The sequence below is a fragment of the Coregonus lavaretus genome (genome assembly GCF_964263955.1).
Source record: "Coregonus lavaretus genome assembly, chromosome: 38".
In the NCBI taxonomy this organism is placed as follows: domain Eukaryota; kingdom Metazoa; phylum Chordata; class Actinopteri; order Salmoniformes; family Salmonidae; genus Coregonus; species Coregonus lavaretus.
In genome coordinates this window covers 30,794,910-30,821,150 of record NC_140025.1, presented here as the reverse complement: position 1 = coordinate 30,821,150, position 26,241 = coordinate 30,794,910, and the positions used below count along the sequence as shown (strand labels likewise).

Below are 26,241 nucleotides of genomic sequence, written 5' to 3'. Positions count from 1 at the left end.
CTATCAGGCTCCAATTTTAAGCTTAATTTCAAGGTGTTGGCTCATCTCAATATAAACCCCATGTTGTCTATCAATGAAGAGTGACCAGTCAATGGTTCCCCCTATTTTTTTCAAAGGGGAGGCCTGTGGTAAATCTAGATAACAGTTCATGTGTTAGAATATTGCAATACATTTCACAACAATTTAAAGAATGTATGACAAATGGAGTGTCTGAGAGGGAATATTATGTTGTGATGGAAACTATAGCTACTCGTTGTATTCCTGTATTTGTTGAAGGAGGATAATTTTTTAGGACTGATAATGTATTGTTTTAATAGCTGTTGTGCTATATGTGTTGTGCTGTCTTCCACTTAGCATCACCATGCCAGAAGAGATCATCTGTGAGGCCAGTGACAACTGTAATCTTAAAGCTGTGAAGTCTTGTCTGAACTGTACTGCTTCCTTCTGTGAGACCCACGTTAAGAAGCATTACACTGAACCAAAGCTACAGAAACACGTTCTAGTTGATGTGACTGGAGACCTGGAGGAGAGACTTTGCCAGGAGCACCACAGACTACGAGAGGTGTTCTGCAGGACCGACCAGAAGCTTATCTGCTTTAAGTGTGCATTAAATTACCACAAAGGACATCATTTTGCTGATGAGATTGAACAAGCTGGAAGACAGGTATGGTCAATTATTTTCTACCCTTTTTCATGAGATACATGAACGTCCAATGAATATTAATGCACCGTTTTTGTGTCCCAATATATACAAGTGTTTGTTTCTCTATTAAAAATCCCACTTGCTCTTAAAACAAGTTCATATTTTTTTTTTACATTATGTAATTAATTGCAAATTATCATCCCTAAAATACATAATGCTCCTTTGCATGATCCACAAATAATTTTGTTCTCTTGTCCTTTTTATATATATAAAAGACTCAGGATGAAGAGCAACACCAAAGACAGACTTTAGTTGAAGGTAGGTGTTCAAACATTCAAGGCACACTTTGTATTCTTTGTCCCCTGTGTTAATGGGTTGAAACAAAACACAGAAGAAATATTGTTTGTTTGATTTCAAAGACTGCACCTGTTCCTCTTCCTTTGGTTCCTTTGGTTGACAGTCACACACCCTCCCTTTCAGTCCTCTCAAAACTGTCAGTGTGACCGGTGTAGATTGCCTCTGCGTTGTGTTTTGATCGTCTTAAATATGACCAAAGGATCAGGGTTGGCGCACCTTATGCACCAACTCCTCTCTTCCACATTAGACAGGGTAAGAATAACAATCTTGTTTGACAACGATACAATATAATGTAATGTACAGTATAAAATGTAGGTAATGTACAGTATAGCCTATGGGCCTGGACTAGCCAACTTTCATAAATGACAGCCAGGCGTTGCGTACAGTTAGTACATGACGTGCACTTGCAAACTAACAGTCAAATATTGTCCAAATATCATAACAAACAAAAACACATGACATACCTGATAAAGAAACAAACAACCTCCATGAATGAAATGTTGTGCTGCCCTTATGCACCAACTCCTCTGTAAAGTACAAATTAACAACAGGGGAGATGAATAGCCATGCTAGCCCAATGACAACATTGGCTAGCTAGCATGTACAGCATTCCCAAATCAACATATAAAAAAGTTAATAAATGTGTAAATATCACAATATACTGGTAGAAGACCATAATATTACAATATCAGTGACAATATAAACTCAATATCTGTGTTTTAACTTATAGGATTGATTATGATTTTCATGGGACAATTTTTCAGTAACCTACCTCTTTAATCGACCTACCTCTTCCATACAGTAGAGGGGGGGCAGGGGATGTTAATGAGGGGAAATGCCGAAGGAGAAGGAAGTGTGTGACATTAAAAAGGGCACTTGCATCAACAAAAGGAATGTACACTAATATCAGGCATGGGAACTATTCAGATTTGGTGTAATTATACAACATGAAAATCAACACTTGTTACATCAGGGCGACACTTACAGATTGCGCCTTTAAACAATTTAATTTTACTGTTTGAGCACAAGGACAATGTTATATATGTAACCGGTGTAAAATAGCTAGCTAGTTAGTGGTACAAGCTAGTTGCGTTTCAATCTGTGACGTCACTTGCTCTGAGACAATACTGTTACAAATAGTTTAAAAAACAAAAAGTCAATGATAAACCAAAGTTATGTAGGTATGTTTAAAGCCATCACTGAAGTGTGTGTTGTTGAGATCTGTGATTTATTTAAAGAAGGTACAAATAATAATTGCAAGCAGCTGGGGCATCTTTACACTGAGTGTACAAAACATTATGAACACCTTCCTAATATTGAGTTGCACCCTCTTTATTCAGAACAGCCTCAATTCGTCGGGGCATGGACTCTACAAGGTGTCGAAAGCGTTCCACAGGGATGCTGGCCCATGTTGACTCCAATGCTTCTCACAGTTGGCTGTGTCAAGTTGGCTGGATGTCCTTTGGGTGATGGACCATTCTTGATACACAAGGGAAACTGTTGAGAGGGAAAAACCCAGCAGCGTTGCAGTTCTTGACACACTCAAACTGGTGCGCCTGGCACCTACTACCATACCCCATTCAAAGGCATTTAAATATTTTGTCTTGCCCATTGACCCTCTGAATGGCACACACACAATCCATGTCTCAAGGCCTTCTTTAACCTGTCTTCTCCCCTTCATCTACACTGATTGAAGTGGATTTAACAAATGACATCAATAAGGGATAAGGGAATGTTATTTGTCACATGCGCCGAATACAATCGGTGTAGACCTTACAGTGAAATGCTTACTTACAAGCCCTTAACCAACAATGCAGTTTTAAGAAAAATAAGTGTTAAGTAAAAAATAATTAAAGAGCAACAGTAAAATAACAGTAGCGTGGCTATATACAGGGGGTACCGGTACAGAGTCAATGTGCAGGGGCACAGGTTAGTCGAGGTGATTGAGGTGATTGAGGTGATAGTCGAGGTGATTGAGGAACAAGCTCCGTCACGACGCCAGGACAGTGGAGTCACTCACCACCTTCCGGAGACATTTGAAACCCCACCTCTTTAAGGAATACCTGGGATAGGATAAAGTAATCCTTCTACCCCCCCCTTACCCCAAACCCCCCCCAAATTTTTTTTTTTCAATAAATAAAAAACATTATAAAGTGGTGATCCCACTAGCTATTAGGTGAATGCACCAATTTGTAAGTCGCTCTGGATAAGAGCGTCTGCTAAATGACGTAAATGTAAATGTAATGTAAATGTAATATGTACATGTAGGTAAAGTTAAAGTGACTATGCATAGATAATAAACAGAGAGTAACAGCAGCGTAAAAGAGGGGTGGGGGGGTACAATGCAAATAGTCCGGTAGCCATTTGATTAGCTGTTCAGAAGTCTTATGGCTTGGGGGTAGAAGCTGTTAAGAAGCCTTTTTGACCTAGACTTGGCACTCCGGTACCTCTTGCCGTGCGGTAGCAGAGAGAACAGTCTATGACTAGGGTGGCTGGAGTCTTTGACCATTTGTAGGGCCTTCCTCTGACACCGCCTGGTATAGAGGTCCTGGATGGCAGGAAGCTTGGCCCCAGTGATGTACTTGGCCATACGCACTACCCTCTGTAGTGCCTTGCGGTCGGAGGCCGAGCAGTTGTCATACCAGGCAGTGATGCAACCAGTCAGGATGCTCTCGATGGTGCAGCTGTATAACTTTTTGAGGATCTGAGGACCCATGGCAAATCTTTTCAGTCTCCTGAGGGGGAATAGGCTTTGTCGTGCCCTCTTCATGACTGTCTTGGTGTGTTTGGACCATGATAGTTTGTTGGTGATGTGGACACCAAAGAACTTGAAGCTCTCAACCTGCTCCACGACAGCGCTGTTGATGAGAATGGGGGCGTGCTCGGTCCTCTTTTTCCTGTAATCCACAATCATCTCCTTTGTCTTGATCACGCTTCATAGCTTCACCTGGATTTACCTGGTCAGTCTATGTCATGGAAAGAGCAAGTGTTTCTAATGTTTTGTATACTCAGTTTATAAACCGTGTGTATATACAAAATATACCCAAAAGGTGTGCACCAGTTTTCACACAAAAGTTGGCATTTATAAAACTGAACTTGATGTGAGAATGTGCTTACATTCCAAGGGCGTCACCATGAGCTGGCATTATCTTTTGCGCTGCTGCGAAAAATGTGTATTCAACTGAATGCACCGCTTAGTACATATAGCTGTGGTTACGTGAAACTCCCGAAATCATCCAACCATTATAATCAGGGGTGTAGTGCTGCTGGTGCGCTGCAGAGTGAAGCTCTGCCACTTCTCAGAATGGTGCTATGTCTCTCACGATCACTTAATGATTAATTAGTATTCTACATAACACACCGAATATAATAGCATAGATAATGTTAGGCTGCTGTTGTACCAAAAACACAATGTACATTTTTATGACATTATAGGATGATTGTGCTGAAATATAGATTTTTTTTCTAATGCGGAGAGGACTCAACAGCATGCGCCATAAACTAAAATATGCTTTGATTGAAACAAAATACAGGTGGCTGTGTTTAACTCCATCTGCTCTAAAATTCGATTAAACAGTAGTTAGGCTACTTAGCCTACATCATTCAAAAAGATTGAAATGCATATTCCAATGAAACTGGGATCAAATGGTTGGCATGCATGCAGCATGGACATTTCGCCTGTAAAACGTGAAGAATTATCCTTCACGATTGACAGTGATGATGGCTTAATTTATAATAAGGTAGGCCTAATTTGGTGTTTTAGGATTTTAAAAATAGAACATTTTCCTTTAGCCACTTACAGTATGTGTAGGCGTAGGCAATCATGGAATTTGAATGATGTATTGTATGTATATTCTAAAATGATTTTATACAATAGGCTACATTTTGGTACCAACTTTAATTCAGAAACTATTACATAATAACAATAAAAAAATGGTGCTCCGGTAGGTTACCTAGAAAAAATGGCACTACACCACTGGTTATAATAAATGTAGAGCAATTGCCGTGTGTGGTCAACTGATAATTCCCGCACCATTTTGATTGGGACAACGTCAGGTAGGTAGCTTAGTGGGTAAGAGCGTTGTGCCAGTAACCGAAAGGTCGCTGGTTCTAATCCCAGAGCCGACTAGGTGAAAAATCTGTCGATGTGCCCTTAAGCAAGGCACTTAACCCTAATTGCTCCTGTAAGTTGCTCTGGATAAGAGCGTCTGCTAAATGACTAAAATGTAAAATGTAAAAAATTTCATTGCGCTGCTTTAAGAAAAGCATGTAAACTCATCTTGATACATCAATCAATGTCAGATTTATTTTGTTTTTACTGAGTCTCTGTTTGAATCTCTGTTTAAGCAGGAAAATGTTAGCTAAGTTAATAATAAATAATAATATGCCATTTAGCAGACGCTTTTATCCAAAGCGACTTACAGTCATGTGCGCATACATTTCTACGTATGGGTGGTCCCGGGGATCGAACCCACTACCCTGACGTTACAAGCGCCATGCTCTACCAATTGAGCTACAGAGGACCAAAAGTCCTTGAGGTGAGTCCTTGAGGTGAGTGCTCATTAGTCTAGCAATTGAAAGCAATGCACATCTACCTATGAGCTTCTGTGGTGTTTTCCTGAACTTTCCAATACTTTTCTGATGCATTTCAGTCACTTACTGTAGCCAACACATTTTTACACTTTTCCCATAGGCTATTCAAGTAATTTGACCTATTTTCTAATTGGTTAAAGAGCAACATTGTTTCAATAACAATATAGCTGAAACCACTATTGGCTTCGTTGAGTTACTGAATTTATTATCTTGTAATTGTAGGCTAGGCTACTTGCTGATAGATTATTTTAAATATTATTGTAACAGTAGGCCTACCTACACAATAACCTTGTATGGGGTTACTGACCACAATCCATTGAATTAATAATAAGAAGTGTTGATTAATTTATTTGGCCTTGGGGAGAGCACAGAAGATGGAAGAAATAGGCTAAATATGCTGTCTCCTGTCTCTACAAACATGAATGAAATCATTAAAGATACTACTCCAGAGAGCAAAGTTTAGCAACAGAGTATCAATAGCTTATTTTTAAAACATGCTGTAGATTGTGTTTTGTCACATTACTAGTGCATATGCCTACAGTCGGGAATCCCACAATTGGCAGCCCCCGTGGCAAATATCAAACAGCTGATTGTTGAGTTGTGACTGTCAATGAACAGCAGGCAGCAGCTAAAGGTATTCCACAATATTTCACAATACAATTATGGGGGAAAAAATTGTTTGGATAAGTAAGTGTCACTGGAAAGTTTGTGGACTATAGTTGCCTTCTCATATTGTAGGTCGAAGATCTGTGTATCCACTCTTTTCATTGGCCTATGCTATTAGTTGCATTTAAGAAATGGGTCGTTCGTTGAATTGATCTCCGTATGTCAAGAGTAGCTTGTCATTTTGTGTGGTATAAAAAAAAATATTATTGTAATGTCTCCAGTCATGTAAAATGATGTAGAATTGCAGGAAATTATTTTAGAAAAGGCCATTTTATAAATCCTGCAAACCCCAAAGCCGCTGGTCTTCAGGACTGAGCCCCGAATGTTATAAAACTCTGATGATGGCCCTTTTACAGTGCATTCGGAAATTATTCAGACCCCTTGACTTTTTCCAAATGTTGTTACGTTACAGCCTTATTCTAAAATGGATTCAATTAATTGTTTTGCCTATCAATCTATACACAATACCCCATGATGACAAAGCGAAAACAAATAAAAAATGCAAATCTGTAAAAAATGAAAAACAGAAATACCATATTTACATAAGTATTCAGGCCTTTGCTATGAGACTCGAAATTGAACTCAGGTGCATCCTGTTTCCATTGATCATCCTTGAGATGTTTCTACAACTTGATTGGAGTCCATCTGTGGTAAATTCAATTGATTGGACATGATTTGGAAAGGCACACACCTGTCTATATAAGGTCCCACAGTTGACAGTGCATGTCAGAGCAAAACCAAGCCATGAGGTCGAAGGAATTGTCCGTAGAGCTCCAAAACAGGATTGTGTCGAGGCAAAGATCTGGGGAAGGGTACCAAAACAATGTCTGCAGCATTGAAGGTCTCCAAGAACACAGTGGTCTCCATCATTCTTAAATGGAAGAAGTTTGGAACCACCAAGACTCTTCCTAGAGCTGGCCGTCCTGCCAAACTTAGCAATCGGGGGGAGAAGGGCCTTGGTCAGGGAGGTGACCAAGAACCCAATGGTCACTCTGACAGAGCTCCAGAGTTCCTCTGTGGAGATCGGAGAACCTTCCAGAAGGACAACCATCTCTGCAGCACCCCACCAATCAGGCCTTTATGGTAGAGTGGCCAGACGGAAGCCACTCCTCAGTAAAAGGCAAATGACAGCCCACTTGGAGTTTGCCAAAAGGCACCTAAAGACTCAGACCGTGAGAAACAAGATTCTCTGGTCTGATAAAACCAAGATTGAACTCTTTGGCCTGAATGCCATGCGTCACGTCTAGAGGAAACCTGGCACCATACCTACGGTGAAGCATGGTGGTGGCAGCATCATGCTGTGAGGATGTTTTTCAGCGGCAGGTACTGGGAGACTAGTCAGGATCAAAGGAAGATGATCGGAGCAAAGTACAGAGAGATCCTTGATGAAAACCTACTCCAGAGAGTTCAGGACCTCAGACTGGGGCGAAGGTTCACCTTCCAACAGGACAACAACCCACAGCACACAACCAAGACAACGCAGGAGTGGCTTCAGGACAAGTCTCTGAATGTCCTTGAGTGGCCCAGCCAGTGCCCGGACTTGAACCCGATCTAACTTCTCTGGATAGACCTGAAAATAGCTGTGCAGTGACGCTCCCCATCCAACCTGACAGAGCTTGAGAGGATCTGCAGAGAAGAATGGGAGTAACTCCCCAAATACAGGCGTACCAAGATTGTAGCGTCATACCCAAGAAGACTAGAGGCTGTAATCTCTGCCAAAGATGCTTCAACAAATTACTGAGTAAAGGGTCTGAATACTTATGTAAATATGATATTTCCGGTAGATTGATGAGGGGAAAAAAATTATTGAATCCATTTTAGAATAAGGCTGTAACGTAACAACATGTGGAAAAAGTCAAGGGGTCTGAATACTTTCCAAATGCACTGTACATTCCCGCAAACTTTAGAACATGCATACCACCGTTTCTAGTGGTTGAAGTTATGCATTGCAAGCAGGCAAGCAGAATAGTATTTTGGGGGGAATATGATGTCACACTTATTCATAACAACAACAAAAAACAAATATATATACAGTGAGGGAAAAAAGTATTTGATCCCCTGCTGATTTTGTATGTTTGCCCACTGACAAAGAAATGATCAATCCATAATTTTAATGGTAGGTTTATTTGAACAATGAGAGACAGAATAACAACAAAAAAGTCCAGAAAAACGCATGTAAAAAATGTTATAAGTTGATTTGCATTTTAATGAGGGAAATAAGTATTTGACCCCCTCTCAATCAGAAAGATTTCTGGCTCCCATGAGTCTTTTATACAGGTAACGAGCTGAGATTAGGAGCACACTCTTAAAGGGAGTGCTCCTAATATCAGTTTGTTACCTGTATAAAAGACACCTGTCTACAGAAGCAATCAATCAATCAGATTCCAAACTCTCCACCATGGCCAAGACCAAAGAGCTCTCCAAGGATGTCAGGGACAAGATTGTAGACCTACACAAGGCTGGAATGGGCTACAAGGCCATCGCCAAGCAGCTTGGTGAGAAGGTGACAACAGTTGGTGCAATTATTCGCTAATGGAAGAAACACAAAAGAACTGTCAATCTCCCTCGGCCTGGGGCTCCATGCAAGATCTCACCTTGTGGAGTTGCAATGATCATGAGAACGTGAGGAATCAGTCAGAACTACACGGGAGGATCTTGTCAATGATCTCAAGGCAGCTGTTACCATAGTCACCAAGAAAACAATTAGTAACACACTACGCCGTGAAGGACTGAAATCCTGCAGTGCCCGCAAGCTCCCCCTGCTCAAGAAAGCACATATACAGGCCCGTCTGAAGTTTGCCAATGAACATCTGAATGATTCAGAGGAGAACTGGGTGAAAGTGTTGTGGTCAGATGAGACCAAAATCGAGCTCTTTGGCATCAACTCAACTCGCCGTGTTTGGAGGAGGAGGAATGCTGCCTATGACCCCAAGAACACCATCCCCACCGTCAAACATGGAGGTGGAAACATTATGCTTTGGGGGTGTTTTTCTGCTAAGGGGACAGGACAACTTCACCGCATCAAAGGGACAATGGACGGGGCCATGTACCGTCAAATCTTGGGTGAGAACCTCCTTCCCTCAGCTAGGGCAATGAAAATGGGTCGTGGATGAGTATTCCAGCATGACAATGACCCAAAACACACGGCCAAGGCAACAAAGGAGTGGCTCAAGAAGAAGCACATTAAGGTCCTGGAGTGGCCTAGCCAGTCTCCAGACCTTAATCCCATAGAAATTATGTGGAGGGAGCTGTAGGTTCGAGTTGCCAAACGTCAGGCTCGAAACCTTAATGACTTGGAGAATATCTGCAAAGAAGAGTGGGACAAAATCCCTCCTGAGATGTGTGCAAACCTGGTGGCCAACTACAAGAAACGTCTGACCTCTGTGATTACCAACAAGGGTTTTGCCAACAAGTACTATGTCATGTTTTGCAGAGGGGTCAAATACTTATTTCCCTCATTAAAATGCAAATCAATTTCTAACATTTTTTACATGCGTTTTTCTGGATTTTTTTGTTGTTATTCTGTCTCTCACTGTTTAAATAAACCTACCATTTAAAATTATAGACTGATCATGTCTTTGTCAGTGGGCAAACGTACAAAATCAGCAGGGGATCAAATACCTTTTTCCCTCACTGTATATATATAATAACAAGATTCAATAATTTGCCATTAGTGAGAAGAGAGAAAATCTATTTTATCTTTGCATTCTAAAATAATTAGAAATAGGCATCTATTACTTGGTTTATAATTTATTTCATTTTCATGATCATTGCAGAATAAATTCCACACCTTTTCTGTTATGGTTTCATACTCGCGAAGTAGCCTATAGGCATACAAGAAGTCAGAATACCATTTGTCGTATCTCTCATTTAATTGGACCCACTTCACAGTATTAAGTAGATTAGCTATTTCAAGTATTTTGCTCTAGTCTATGCCATCCGATTCGAGCGCAGTTTAACGTAGAACAGACGGTTCAACTTTTCCATTGACGTTTGTTGGCTAAGCTACTGTCTGAATACTGTAATTTCATATTGAGTACACAATATTTCATTTAGAAACATAACACGTAATACATATTTTCATAACCATTGCAGAATCAATTCCTCACCTTTTCTGGCCATAATGGTTTATTTGGTCTTCAATGGTTAATTTTCCAGAAGTAGTCTACAACAAATTACCATGCTCATCTCTCATATAATTGGGCCTAGTAGATAGGCTATTATTTCAGGTATTTTGCTCTATGCATCAGAAAGGGAGTGCGGTTTCTAACATACAGGTGAAAAACAGTTGATATTTTATATTGAAGTGTGTAAGGCTACCATTGTAAGTAGGCTACTGTAGTAAAATTTTTCAGAATTTGTGGGCAGTGCAACATTATTGAATTCAAACTATCTGTGTACAGATGTGTATTTGATCATTTGCCATTTTATGCTGTTTTTGCAGGCATTGTCAAGCACAGTGTTCAAACCACCAGCAGTAACTGGAGGTTGAAATGCAATAATTTAGGATTCTGCACTTGCCTTTTCCGTTGACAATTATGATTGTGGGAATGGGTGCTGTACTCATTGAACGTCAATTTGCCTCACAGTTCTGATATTCGTTCATCATGATCCATTACATCCCATGGCACAACAAATGTGATACTAATATAGAGAGATACTTTTCTTTCGTCAAACACGCATACAACACTGTGTAAAAGAATCAAGAAGTCTAAACATGTTGAATGACCCACAATCCTCTAAAAACAGAGTTGCATGGCAAGATAGGAAATGCAAAGTGATTAAAACCAGACTTCCAATGAGTTCAATCACTCAATTTTCACTCATTGGTTATCCTCATGAAAGATACTTACTTTTGAGGAACACATTAAGTTGGATTTATTTGTTCATTATTTTGGTAAAATAAAATTAACAAATCATTGAAATGACTTGCATAATTTTAAAAATATATATTGCGTCGGTATTTTGACACTTTATTGAGACAGTTATGAAATAACAGAGGGGATACAGATAGGTGGGAGAAACAGATTGAAGGGTTGGAGTGGGGAATTTAATCCCGTCTTCGGTGGGGAGAGGGGTGAAGCGTCTAAGCCGGGTGCGTTACCGCTAGACTACAGGCTCTGCACAACGTGCATTCATTTTTATTAAATATATGTTTATTTTTACCCCAGAATAATTTCTTGTAGTGTGGTTGAGTGGGTAAAATTCCAATTAAATGTACCATCTTACTGCCCCTCCTGTTTCTAATCTGTCTAAATTAAGCATTGAAAAAATAAAGGTGGAATTCCACAAAACATTCTTCATAGGCCCTTATCATCAATCAATATTTAGGCTATTAACCATTTGCATTTCTAAACCATTGATTGTATGAAAAAACATTCACAACACTCTTAAAAACACCAATATTCAGGTTGAAGAACCACTTTAGGTGTTTCAGAGTACTTAATTTATGTTTTAAAACACATTCTGTGTATTAAAGTACTTACATTTACGTCATTTAGCAGATGCTCTTATCCAGAGCGACTTACAGTTAGTGAGTGCATACATTTTTTATTTTTTTCATACTGGCCCCCCGTGGGAAACGAACCCACAACCCTGGCATTGCAAGCGCCATGCTCTACCAACTGAGCTACACGGGACTAACATTGGTTTTACATTCAAACACCCTCCAAACTCCAGATCTTATTTTAGGTGTACTTTTCATGGTTTTATTGCACATGTGCATTTGCGTGCGCGGGGGTCGCAGGTTTTGTGCCACTCCTTTTTGGGGGTTGTGGGTCAAAAAGTTTCAAAACCACTGGGATATATGATAGTGGCAACAAATGGAGTTGGGTTGGATATAGTAATGGTAGGCTACAGTATTTCTTACGCTCTTCTAATTTGACTTGAATTGTGTTGGTCAAGTGCAGCATTTATTCCAGTTCAAAATAGTTTAGCAACAATGATTTACTCATCAGATGGTGCTGCATTTCCCTCTTTTTGTAATCATTGCTCAAGGAGTCTGTTACCACGGTTGTGGATTTTTTTTGGGGGGTTCCCTTTTTTTAGTTTGAGCACATACCATGCCCCCCAAAAGGTCTGTACATGGCCCTGCTCAGGACTAGGTATTGATGCATTTGCTTCCAATTCTCTCCTTTACCAGTGCTGCCCCCTCCTGGGGAAATCCAGTTCCTGTCAGTGATGTCAGACTGTGTCTCTGTGCTGGTGTTCTCCTGAGGGACTGCCAGGACCTCATAAGTACAGAGTAACCTGGGGCTGTGACGGGAAAGAGAGCATGCAGAAAGTGAAAGACACACGTCATCTTGAAATAAATGGACTCCAGCCTGGTAAAGAGTACCAGTTGCATGTGGCCACAGAGGGAGAAAATGACAGCTATAGCAAATGGGTCTCAGCATCTGTAACCACAGGTACAATAACTTTAGGTTTTGGTCAAATTTATAATTTAATAATTTTATTTTGAATATTATACATATTTTTCAGATTCTTTATATCTGTGCCCATATTGTTAATGGGGTTTTAGTGGAAAAACCATATGGTTCAAGAGAAAATAGCCTAATTAAGGAATAAAACACTTCAAATAATTGTTTTATGTCATTTGAAAGCCACTCTGCAACTCTTCAATTATTAACTTTTGCACAAATGACACCAGTTCGGCCCAAAACATTACAACAAAAATATGTTGAAATAGTTTTTAAAAATAAGTTGCATCCAAAATGACAAAATTTGCTTTTTGTTTACAAATTATTTTCATCCTAGTTGTCCCTGCACCCAGAGACTTAAAGATAAACCAATTAGAAGCGACCTCCTTCGCCCTCAGCTGGACCAAGGCTCCTGGACTGGAACAAATCCTACAGCGCTTCCTCGTTTCCTACAGCAGCCCAGGAACAGAGCCCCGGGCAGCCAATACTGAGGAATGCCAGAAAACATTATCTGGCCTTCAACTGGGAACTGAATACACTGTCAGTGTCTCAACTGTGCTGACCAGTGGGGAACAGAGTGAACCTGTGTGTACAACCATCTTAACAGGTAAGAAATCTCCCTCTTCTTATTGCAAGTCATCATCATCATCACACTTAGCAGACTGGTGTGGTAAGGTATAAGGGAATGTGAAAGGAATGCTCTATATTACTTCCAGTTATACCAACATTTTGGCATGTATCAACTGCCACCTTCAAGTAGTTGCTTTATGTTCATAAAAATACATCTTTCCCATAGTACTCCCTGCTCCAGACAAGCTGAATGTTGACTCAGTAAAAACCACATCAGCTACTTTGAGCTGGCACCAGCCTTTTGGAATAGACCAAATCCAATTCCACTACCTGATTTCCTACAACTGTCCAGGGAATAAAAAATGCACCAAAACCGAATCCTCAACTAGCATCACTTTCCCCGACCTGCAACCTGCCACTGATTACTCAGTCACTGTCAGGACTGTGCTGGAAAATGGGAGGGAAAGTCAACCTGTGTCAACAACCTTCACCACAAGTAAGAAAGTACCCTTAAAGCCACAGTATTCAATTTCTCCAGTAGTTTCAATGAAATATACTTGAGTTTGAAGAATGAGGTCAACATTTTTTGTTGTGCAAAAGAGCACAGATCTGTGCAAAAAAATAACGTAAAACTCATCTGCAGCGTGATTTAATTAGAAATGTTCAATTATTTCTGGACGTTATCATAAAACGTTACCCCGCATTTTAAACTTGAATTAATAATCTCCAGCACCATACCAATTTCTAAATACCATTGTCTGGTTTATTACTGTACGTTATTACAACCCGTTACCCTGCTTATTAACCTCAAATGTTTTATTTCCATCACCATACCATTGTCTACATACCATTTTCTACATATTTAAAAATAGCGATTTATGAAGTTTAGACTAAACACAGGTTTGAGAGCAAAGTTAGAATGCAGTCAGACGAGCAGCTGCTGCTTATTTACAACCCGGCTTGGAAATCACATCGTTTAAGATAGCCCAATTAATACTGAATTGGCTTTAATGGGCTTTTAACCCTGTGAGACCCCCGGTTGCAAAAATGCAACAGGTCCTAAACTCATGTCAAACAATACATAGTTAATCTCCTTAGACCCAGATGTATGTCTTGGTAGCATTTATTGTATGTCCTGCCTTCTCTACGATGTAGTGATTATGTATATATAAAACACATTTCTTTGAGAAACAAACATTCTAAGCCAGAGCTAGAGGTATTTTTATAAGTGTTTCAAAAACGCATTTTATTGTTTTACGTTTTATCTTATGTCTGTGTGTGTGTCCATCCATCCGTCCGTTCATCTGTTTTTCAGACATTCCACCACCAGGGTACATAACAGTACATTCAGCCACGGAGAGCTCTATATCTCTGAGCTGGAGGCCTCCTGATGGACTGGATGAACAGCCACACAAGTTTAAAGTCATGTGGCTTTCAGATGTTGATTCTGACCTCCACCGTGTTGAGGAAGACTCAGGCCCTATTAATATCGAAAACCTCATGCCAGGTACAAAATATGAAATCAGAGTGGCAACGATTTGGGACAACGGACAGCTTAGCCCGTTTGTTTCAACGCAAACATTCACAGGTGAGTTTCTTTTTCTCAATTTGGACTATTACGTTTTTCAAGGACATTTGCCAAAGCTTTTAAGGTTTTTGTGTAGAATAACAGCAGTAAGGATGAATTCAAGTAAAAACCCACCCACCTTTGCAATGTTTATGCAGTGTCTTTTTGTAACAGTGTATAGGATGTTTAAAGCTGGAATCCTTAGTTGCTACATCCAATTATGGACTTATAAATACATTATATACCCATTGATTCTTAAAGAATATAACTTATAAATGCCTCATAAGCTTACCCCATCAGAACCCAAAATACAGTACTCCAATGTTTGTGAACAATGTAAATGTAAACAAACACTGTATAGCCTCAAAACAAGGTTAAAACTATCATTTTGATATCATGGATTGTCAGTCATTGCATTTTCTTTTAAACCTTTATTTAACTAGGCAAGTCAGTTAAGAACAAATTCTAATTTACAATGACGACCTACCCTGGCCAAACCCTCCCCTAACCCGGACAACTCTGGGCCAATTGTGCGGCGCCCTATGGGACTCCCGATCACGGCCGGTTGTGATACAGCCTGGTGTCGAACCCGGGTCTGTAGTGACGCCTCTAGCACTGCAGTGCACTGCGTCACTCGGTCCCCTAAACTATGGTCTAAGCAAAAGTTCACAAGTATGGTCCCAAAGAGTTTCCTTTATTATGCATCTTCTAATTTTATGCCAAAATCACAAGTCATGACACTCCAACTCCAATCGGTAACACTTCACTTGAAAGGGGTATAATGACTGTTGCAGTCCAGGAGATAACACAAACCCAGTCACCAGACAGTAACACCATACCAGCAACCATCCGGCTCACTGTAATGAAAAGTGCCTTTTATTTGAGAACTCATAAGGTTGAATAATGTGTTATGAGAGTTGTTATGACTGACAATGTAACACTCATAAAGGTTTTATAAGGGTTTTGTGAATGTGTTCAATCAGTAACACTTTATATGAAGGTGGTATACATAACACTTTTATGAAACTAGTCATAACCCCTTCATGTGTTGCAGTATCATTCATAACAACCTTCATAACACATTTATTCAACATCATTCATAATGTGTTTTCAAAACAAAAGTCCCCTAAGATAACATTTTATTAATCCATTTGACAATTATTATTATTTTACTGTCACAAAAACCAACCTCCTGAGACACCATTCACGTAGTCTCTAGACAGATGGGTTTCCTCCCACAATATACCGATGTTCCAGCATACATGTCTGTACTTAGACCAACATCAATTTGGCAGAGGATATTTTCAATGAGTGTATTGCTTAAGTGAGTAGTTTGCATGCGTCCACATTGTGTCCGCGTCTGTCGTGTTTCCGAGGAGATCATTTTTAAGCCCTGCCTACCCAAACTTGTGATTTGTTGGGAGAGTTGCCTGTCTGAAGAACACCCTCCCCCCAAAAAAAGTATCCTGCCATGAATGTCGGTCATGTCTAGATGGGATCCAGCTTTTGTGAAATGTACGTCAAAAGTTTTATTTGATAAATTTTTGCATTTTTACTAACTCTAACCATTTTCCTAACCTTTACCTAATTTCCTAGCCTGCCACTTTAAATATCCTAACCTGCGGCTTTAAATCTCCTAAACCTGCTTCGAGTAGTACATTCTGACAAAAGCTGGATCACATGAAGCTATGACCATGAATGTCCAACATGATTCCCAGACCTAGTGCTGTTGCCCTAGGTCTGCGATTTCCGAGACTACTATTCACGCAACAGGCACCAAAAGGACCAGTACAGGGTCAGCCTTACCTTACAGCATTACCCTTGTAGTAGTTAAGGGGTTAAATGCCTTGCTCAATGCCACAGTGGGAGTAGGAGATGGCACCATCCCTGGGTGTAGTATCTTTGGTTGAGATAAAGACTAGGCGTTAGTTTGTGGAGCTAAAAGTCTTCAGGTGTCAGCTAAGATTCCATCAAGACCTTGGCTGAAATAATATTTGAAATCTTTTAAATACTTTGAGCGTTTGCCTGAGCCTGTCTGGAGTGACAGATGGGCATGTGAGGTTCGCACTTTTGGGACCATTCCATTGATTCCATTGTGCCAGGCGAGCTCAGTCAAGCACAGATATCTTATGTATATTTAAGATCTAGGGCTGGTGCCATCCCCTACTTCCATTCTGGCCGTGAGTAAGACGTGTAACCCCTAAACTGCTACAAGAGGAATGTTGTAAGGCTTACCCTGTGCTGCTCCCATTCTGTTGCGTGAAGTGTGTCAGGAGTTTGTGTACTGTGACAGTAAAAAATAAAATAACAAATTTGACAATGTATAAATACAATTTAATTAAAAGGGACTTTTCTTTTAAAAATGAATAAATGATGTTGAATAAATGTTTTATGAAGGTTGTTATGAATGATACAGCAACACTCATAAAGGTGTTATTGATACCCTTATCATAAAGTGTTGTTAACACTATGGTTTCTTATGAAACGATATATTCACTTTAATATACAATGGCAGTTAATGACAAACATCAATTCAGTTTGAAACAGTTATACCTGTGTAATTGGTGTTAGCATTTGGAAAGTATAGTAAGTTTCACTGTGTGAAAATATGAAAACACCATCCTTATGTAAGAAAGGATACATTTTCTTCTCACTTAACCACATTTTATCTGAACGAATACCATGATATTTTCTATTTTTCAGAACCATCTTCTCCTGGGAATTTGTGGGTTGAAGAGGTGAAAAGAAAATCTATCACATTGTGTTGGGACATACCAGCGAACATGGAAGAAGTGTCTTATTCATTTATCATTACCTACTCTTGCAATGGAGATGAAAAAGAGAAAGAGACTAAAAACAACAGCATTGTTCTTTCTGATCTTGAACCAGACACAAAATACACCTTCAGCGTCACCACAGTGACGAAGCATGGGAGCAGGAGTACAAGGAAAACATTGCACGAGTGCACACGTATGTATATTTACAACCTAACATTTTAAGGTAACTTGAAATTAAAGCTAGAGTCCTTAGTTCCATCTTTATAATTTATTGATATATACCCATTGATTCTTGAAGAATATACTGTAACTTATAAATGCCTCATGAGCTTAGTTCAAATGTCGTACTCCATCAGAACCTAAATATAAGCTTGATTTACCCCCACTGTTTATTTTACATTTTACATTTTAGTCATTTAGCAGACGCTCTTAACCAGAGCGACTTACAGTTAGTTTGTGCATACATTAGTGCATACATTGTGCATACATTAGTGCATACATTTTTATATATATATATATATATATATATATTTATTTATTTTTTCATACTGGTCCCCCGTGGGAATCGAACCCACAACCCTGGCGTTGCAAAAGCCATGCTCTACAAAAATCCCTGCCGGCCATTCCCTCCCCTACCCTAGACGACGCTGGGCCAATTGTGCGCCGCCCCATGGGTCTTTATAAACATTGTAAATGTAAACAAACACTGTATAGCCTCTATAGACATGGTTAAAACTATCATTTTGATATCATGAATGGCCAGTCATTACATCCATAGCTCTGTATGAATTCGAGTGGTTACATTTCTCCAGGCCCATCCCTCAGCTTTTTCCAAAAACAGGTGGGGTGTTTGCTTTGTTGTTGTTTCAATTAAGGATTCTAGCTTTAACTGCCTGCAAATAAAGATAATATTCACCCTCAGTGGGGATGTAATCAGTATAGTATTTGTAGTTTTGTGTGTAGTGGATGTGAAACTCGCCCATAGCATGTTGGCTGGAGTACAATGGTTACATCACACCTTCCTTGAAGTCTAAAGCCAACTGTTGATCACGGAGCGAAAGTAGTCTCGTGCTCTTTTTGACTAAGATGGTTGGCTTTGAGTTGTGTGTATTGTTATAAAATGTAATCCTCTACCTTTTCTATACGAATCATCCAGATAAGTCTGATGTAAATCAAAGGTGCACGTATGCAGAAATTGCTCCGCCAGTTCCTGGTTGCTAAAATTCTAGTAGTTTGCCTAATTTCAGTTTATGTGACCAAACAAGCAAGTACAGTGTAGAGAATCATTACACCATTTAAACTGCAGTGAAATACATTTTCCATAACCACAAATATGAGCTGTGTTTGAATACCAATACTAACATAATGTATACTAAATACTTAATAAGTATATACTACATACTATATACTATTTGTTCATTTTAGTATACTGTAAACAAACGGTATCCTTTCAGTTGAGCGTACTAGCGCTTCGCCTGTCTACCTGAAGTTGATCCTGTTGCTATGCAATCTCTTGCAAGCTTGTTAGCATAACAAATTACTAGCTAGACATCTTAGGACTTCGGGTGTGTTCGTAAATTCAATCTGGAGTGCCAGAGAGCGCTCAGAGTGTGCTCTGGGTGTTCGTAAATTCAGAGCGTTGTCAAATTGTCCATTTGTAAATTCAGAGCGTACACTGGACGCTCTGGACGAGGAGTAGGGTTGATCCATGCGTTCTGACCTCACAACAGCAGTCAAGCACCCAGGCTAACTGGCTAAAGTTGGCTAGCTTGCTAGCTACTTCCAGACACAAATGAGAGAACAACTCACTCTGACCATTTTACTCGCACTAGCAGAGCTGGTTAGGCTGTTTTTTTAATGTTATCCAGAGCGTTTATGACTAACTGTGCTGCTGCCTGGCAACAATTTAATTAAGCTTTTTTGCCAACGTTTACTGACACCGGCCATATTCAACGGGTGTTGAGCGTTCGTAAATTCAACAGTTATTCTGCGCTTTGGCACACTCAGACAAGAGTACTCTGAAATCGGAGTAGATAGCCAGAGCGAATTATGAACGCACCTGAATTAACAATATCCATTGAGAGCGCACAAAGACTATACCATTTAGCTAAGCTAAGAATGACGTGAATAATCAAGTCAATAAACGTTGGGTAATTAGATAGCATATAAATAATATACTGGCAAGTTCGATGTATTAGTAGCCAACTGACGTTAGTTAACTAGCTAACATACCGGTACATACTGCTGTAATGATATGCTATGCGGTTCGTAAGGATAGCATAATTAACAAATTGTTAGCCAACGTAACGTGTAACTTATTTGAAAAGTTATTAGATTATTACATTGCTCAACATTTTCTTAACATTTGTCATAATTAGTTAAAGCAATGAATTTGTGTCCGCTCTCGTCGGATTTCAGCTGCATATTTTCTGCCATTTTCTTCAAATCGGAAAAAGTTGTGAAGCAACGCTCATTTTCTGAAGAATTGCATTATGGGAAAACACGGAAATAGTGTCCACTGCTTGTATACTTCATATTTTGGCGAATGTAGTACGACATCACGGGATCTTTTGGCATACTAACTGTATCCATAGTATGACCATTAAGCATACTACATACTCAATTTACGTCACAAATAGTATGGTTAGTGCGGTTAGTATGAGTATTCAAACACAGCTCTTGTCTTTTCAGATTTTTGAAGCTGGTGTACAAACCTGAAAGAAAAAACGAAACTTAAGAACGGGAAGCATAGAAATAGCACACATACACTACCGGTCAAAAGTTTGGACACACCTACTCATTCAAGGATTTGTCTTTATTTTTACTATTTTCTACTTTGTAGAATAATAGTGAAGACATCAAAACTATGAAATAACACAAATATATTTTATATTCTTCAAATAGCCACCATTTGCCTTGATGACAGCTTTGCACACTCTTGGCATTCTCTCAACTAGCTTCATGAGGTAGTCACCTGGAATGCATTTAAATTAACAGGTGTGCCTTCTTAGAAGTTAATTTGTGGAATTTCTTTCCTTCTTAATGCGTTTGAGCCAATCAGTTTTCTGGTTACTACATGATACATGATGCATGATGTGTTATTTCATAGTTTTGATGTCTTCACTATTATTCTACAATGTAGAAAATAGTAAAAAATAAAGAAAAACCCTTGAATGAGTAAGTGTTCTAAAACGTTTGACCAGTAGTGTAGATCAGATCTACTGCTTCTTAGACTTGCTTTCAACGACAATGACAGTTCTATAACTCACATTTCTATATGAATTTGGTCAGGTCGGCCAAAAAGTTACATATTGCAGTTTTAAATATAAAATCCAATGCTACCGCCAAGGACTATAGAAGTCACAAAAATACACTTACCATCCTTACCATTTTCGATTACAGGCTCAATTCTGCAAGGCCTAATAGACAAGTTGGGACTGAAGAAGAAACTTACAACAGAGATCGTGCGAGAGATTGACGAAGATTCTGACAAACCTGTAACCAGTCTTGTATTACAACAACAGTGTTTCTTAAGGAGGTTATTGATGATGAATATGAACGCCAGAAGTCTTAAATGTGACACTGACCGAGACAGCTCAATTACAGAAGTGAATCCTCTAGACCTCATCACAGCCCTGTTTATATGTTCAGATGGTTTCCTGCAGCAGGAGATGGCCCTGAAAATGTCTATGTGCCAGTTTGCTGTTCCTCTCCTGCTGCCCAACTGTGACACAGAACAAAGCACTTTGATGCTGTGGGCCATGAGAGATATTGTGAAGCAGATTCGACCCTGCTCTTCTGAGTGTGAGTTTGTTGAGAATAGCATTGTGCAGACTGACCTCCCTATGGTGTCTTTTGTTAGACTGGGCAACAGCACCTTGTCAAAGTCTCAGCTTTTGAATGAGGTTATAAGCAATTCTCAGCAGAACTACAACACGTTTGTTCACAAAAACATGACAGCTGGCAACATAAGAAGGATGATCTCTGATGGTTTAGTGGAAATCAGCTGGTACCTTCCCTGTGGTAAACAAAACATTGATGTCTTCACTGAACCTGTGGCTGTGGCGAATCTTCGTGGGGATGTATGTAGCTTTCAGACCCAGTTCTCTTTCCTCTGTCAAACATCTGCTGCAGTGTTTGTGTTCTGTGATGATTTAGGTTCTGACTGCAGTATACTGAATCTCCAGAACATGAAAGCTCATCTCTTCATTGTATGCACCGCTGAGGCTCAAATCTATGATGTAACCAGATTTGAGAAACACTCAATAATAAGGAAAGACAAGCAAATGAACGATGCACAGCTTGTGAAGAAGCTCCGCTCTGCAGTCACAGACGTCATGAAGGAAAACCCACACAAATTCAAAGTGCAGGAAATGCCTGGTGTTGCACACACCTTGAATATCCTTGTGGATGAAGATGGTGTCTGCCTGAGAGCTAAGAAAAGGGCAGATTCAATTACAAAAAATATAGATTGCATACCAAGCTATAAGAACAGTCAGCTACCCTTACAGGGGGATATTTGGAAAAGACTGACTGCACTGGAGAAAGAGGAGTGTAAACTGAATACAGCAGTGGGAGAAATGAACAGGAGTGAGCTCAAGCAAGAGAAAGAGGAACTCAGGAAAGAACAATTGTCTCATGGCATAAAAGATGACATCTCCAATTTCATTGATGGTTTGAAGAGCTCCAGAGAAGAGCGCCCCTATTTCCTCAAGTGGATGAAGCTCATTCTGGACAACCTGTCAAGAGCATGCCTATCCGACCTCAGGAAGGACTATAAAGACATGTGTCAGCATTCTCCAGAAAATAAAGAAGTCATTGCCAACTTAGACAAAAAGATCTCAGACAGTTCCTTAGGAACCGAACATTTCCTTAGGGAAGTAGGACAGCTATATGAGTCATCCATGTCCTCAGACGAAACCAGTGCCATTCAACATCAAGTACAAGAACTGCCAAGAATCTGTGCCCAGTTGATACTGGATGGCTTTCCACTGGAGCTGATAGATGGTGATGCATCAAACATCCCAATTAAGTGGATAACAGATGTTCTTAAAGAACTTAACAATTTAACAAAGTCTGACTGTAAGATCCGGGTGGTTACTGTTTTAGGGGTTCAAAGCAGTGGAAAGTCCACCCTTCTGAATACCATGTTTGGGGTTCAGTTTGCAGTCAGCAGTGGAAGATGCACTCGAGGTGCCTTCATGCAGCTGATCAAAGTGAAAGATGAATTGAAGATTGAACTACAATGTGACTTCATCATGGTCATCGACACAGAGGGCTTGAAGTCACCTCAATCGACCCAGCTTACTGACAATTATCAGCATGATAATGAACTAGCCACACTTTTGGTAGGACTGAGTGACATCTCAATTGTTAATATTGCAATGGACAACACCACAGATATGAAAGACATCCTGCAGATTGTAGCCCATGCCTTCCTCAGAATGAAAGAATTAGGGAAGAAACCCAGTTGTCAGCTGGTGCACCAGAATGTTGCAGATATATCTGCTCATGGCAAAAACCTTAGGGACAGGAATCGCCTTCTTAACCAGCTGAATGAGATGACAATTGTTGCAAGCAGGATGGAAAATACAGGCAATGACACTAAGTTCACTGACATCATAGAGTGCAATCTAGAGGACACCTGTTATATCCCAGGTCTCTGGCATGGCAGTCCACCCATGGCACCTGTCAATGAGGGTTACAGCGAAGAGGTGGCCAATTTGAAGAGGAAGTTGATAAATGCATTCAAAAAAGCAAAAGGCTCAGCACAAACAATCCCAAAGTTTGTTGATGAGCTCAGAAGTTTATGGATGTCAGTTAAATATGAGAACTTCATCTTTAGTTTCCGCAACAGCATTGTGGCCGAGGCATACAACAACCTGTGTGTGGAGTTTGATAGATGGGACAGGTCCTTCCAAAAGCACATGTACAAATGGCTTACTGAAGCAGAAACCAGGGTGGCAAACTATGGCATGATGGGGTACTCAGAAGAATCTGGCCTAGATGAAGTATTGAGTAGTCTGAAAATTGAGGCCAGCAATGAGCTACAAAGAGAGGGAAAATTGTTTCGCGACAGTGTGACTACCTATTACAAAAGTGAGGGAAATGTGTATCTGCTTGAGAATTATAGGGAAGAATTTAAAAAAGGTGCAGAGAGCCGCTGCAAGGAGACTGAAAGTGTAGTGAGGAAGAAGCTAGAGGTTGCAGTTGATTTAAGAAAATGCACCTTCGGGGTAGACAAGATTAAGATAAGTAACAGGGATACTCTTGACAAGCAAGTGTCTGACCTTGTTAAGAAATTTAGTGGAGAGGAAAATCCAATGAACGACCAACAACTAGGGAATACATTTGAAGAGATGTGGAACCAAACAACAGGGAAGCTCTCATTTAAAGGTCTGGAGCAGCAAAATATTTCCAAAGATATCTACAGTAATCTAAAAATGAACTTAGGAAGAGAAGGTAGCAAGGTCCAGGAAATGTTACACGAAGCTTCACCTCTGGAGAACTGTGGACTTAAGGAATTTCAAGTGAAAAGTGAACACAAAATATTTTCGAATTTACCAAAATTCATGAAGACCAAAGACAGCCAACAAATATCAAAGAAAAAAACTCAAGCAATGTCCATTGACATCATAAACCGCAGTAAGAGGTTTGTTTCAAACAAGGTGAAAGAAAGAACAGACTGCCACCACACTTACATCACGGAACTACTGGAACTGATTGAGGACAACCTTTACAGAGACAATGAATTGCGTATCAGTCCAGAATTTGTGGCATCTCTTAAGATACACATCTGTGGGCATGCAGCAAGGGAATTTCAGGAAATGCATGAAGCTTTCAACAGAGACAATGACCCCCTACAAAGCCTGGAGAAACTGAAACCGCAGTTCTTGGCTGACTTCAAAGACCTTTTCTACAAGAGAGACCAGTGCAAAAGAAAGGCTGAAGAGTTTACCAACCTCTGTCTGAAACCTGCAGTGAGAGATTTTATCACCAAATCTCTTGGACCAGACATTTATGATGAAATGCTTTCCAACAGTGAGGATGTGGATTTCAGCACAAGGAGGTCTTTCCAGTTTTCTATACTTAAGAACCTACTATCAGAAGATTTTCGGACATTCTTCAAGTACACTGACTGCTATGAGTCATTTGCATTTGAGTTCATTTTGAAGAACATAGTAGGACACCTTTCAAATGTAAGCAACATCATCACAAAGATGGAAGTCAAAAACTTGAATACAATCAGTGGAAAGATAAAGGAGGCTGTTGAGAAATCACTCAGAACTAGCATTGACAAAGCAGATGGAAATGGTGACCTGAATTTTAACAAGTTCATTCAGGATTTACTCTTAGAATTGTCTACCTTGCTGATCATCCCCACTGACACAACAGGGATGACCTTAGATCATTCCAAGACCAAAGACTTTTCTGTTATGCTGATATCATCTGTAGAAGAGATGAAGAACTGTCTCAGTGATGAGTTTCACAAAGATCAAGACGTGCAAAACAAGTTGGCCAGTATACCTGGCCCTCCTCAGGACCTGCTTTACAATAAGATGTTTGGCTGTGGAAAACAGTGTCCTTTCTGCAAAACCCCCTGTGATGCTCAAGGGAATGGTCATTCAACGCACTCAGCTAATATTCATCGACCTGATGGACTTGGCGGGTATACATGGAAAAAGTCAAATAAACTTTCCATAGACATATGTTCATCTCTTATTGCCAGCGAGAAAAAATTCTGCAATGCTGAAACAAAAGGGAAATTCAGTTTATATAAAAAGTATCCTCTGTTTTTCAAAGACTGGAGAATCGACCCTGACAACTCCAATGTCACAGACTACTGGAAGTTCCTCTTCGTGAAGCACAATAAGGAGTATGCCCAAAATCACCCAAGTGCCTTGCCAGCTGATATACCAGAAGATTGGAGATCAATCACTAGTGAACAGGCTTTGAAAAGCTTGACAGAGACATTTTACCCCAAACCATGCACATCCTAGAAAAGGCATCATGGTCTGGTGTAGTCCACTGGAATTGATGTAAATGTACATCATTCAACTACGACATAAAGAGAGTTTGAAAGAAGATTCATTGAAGTTGTATTCTGTCCGCTAACATGCAACAATATGAGACTGATGGTAATGCCATGTTTTACATTTTTTGGCTGTTGGATGGTTTCCCAATTGAGCTTATGAAAGAACCGTAATTGTGTTTGTTTGATATTTGATGTTGTATACTGTTTGATCTTTGATGTTGTATATTGTTTGATATTTGATGTTGTATATTGTTTGATATTTGATGTTGTATACTGTTTGATCTTTGATGTTGTATATTGTTTGATATTTGATGTTGTATATTGTTTGATATTTGATGTTGTATATTGTTTGATATTTGATGTTGTATACTGTTTGATCTTTGATGTTTGATATTTGATGTTGTATATTGTTTGATATTTGATGTTGTATATGGTTTGCTTTACTTTTATCTTGTATGTCATTCATTTTGTCTTTGAAGGACTGTTGAAAGACTAGCCCGATGATGGCTTAAAAGGGATTTTTTTTAAACAGTGCATATTCTGCAGAACATATATAATGTGATTGTAAATTGTCCATTATAGTTTCACACCATAACAAAAAAGCCTCTGAAACA

The 26,241-nt window shown here is 39.6% G+C and overlaps 1 protein-coding gene across 1 annotated transcript; it reads left to right on the top strand.

Annotated features, from left to right (window-relative positions):
* The first annotated feature begins 360 nt into the window (after positions 1-360).
* LOC311112306 (interferon-induced very large GTPase 1-like) lies at positions 361-26,141 on the top strand. The gene is made up of 8 exons (XM_084155364.1): positions 361-664; positions 919-961; positions 12,402-12,666; positions 13,016-13,285; positions 13,475-13,744; positions 14,564-14,836; positions 17,519-17,785; positions 20,995-26,141. Exons 3-8 carry the CDS (start codon positions 12,534-12,536, stop codon positions 25,590-25,592), a joined length of 5,811 nt encoding a protein of 1,936 aa, XP_084011490.1. The 5' UTR covers positions 361-664; positions 919-961; positions 12,402-12,533; the 3' UTR covers positions 25,593-26,141.
* Positions 26,142-26,241: the final 100 nt, after the last annotated feature.

Bases quoted from the DNA above. Each gene is read 5' to 3' on its own strand.
- LOC311112306 (XM_084155364.1), top strand. From the start codon at position 12,534: ATGCAGAAAGTGAAAGACACACGTCATCTTGAAATAAATGGACTCCAG. The intron at 12,667-13,015 runs GTACAATAACTT...TTTTCATCCTAG, and splicing joins CTCAGCATCTGTAACCACAG to TTGTCCCTGCACCCAGAGAC. The intron at 13,286-13,474 runs GTAAGAAATCTC...TCTTTCCCATAG, and splicing joins GTGTACAACCATCTTAACAG to TACTCCCTGCTCCAGACAAG.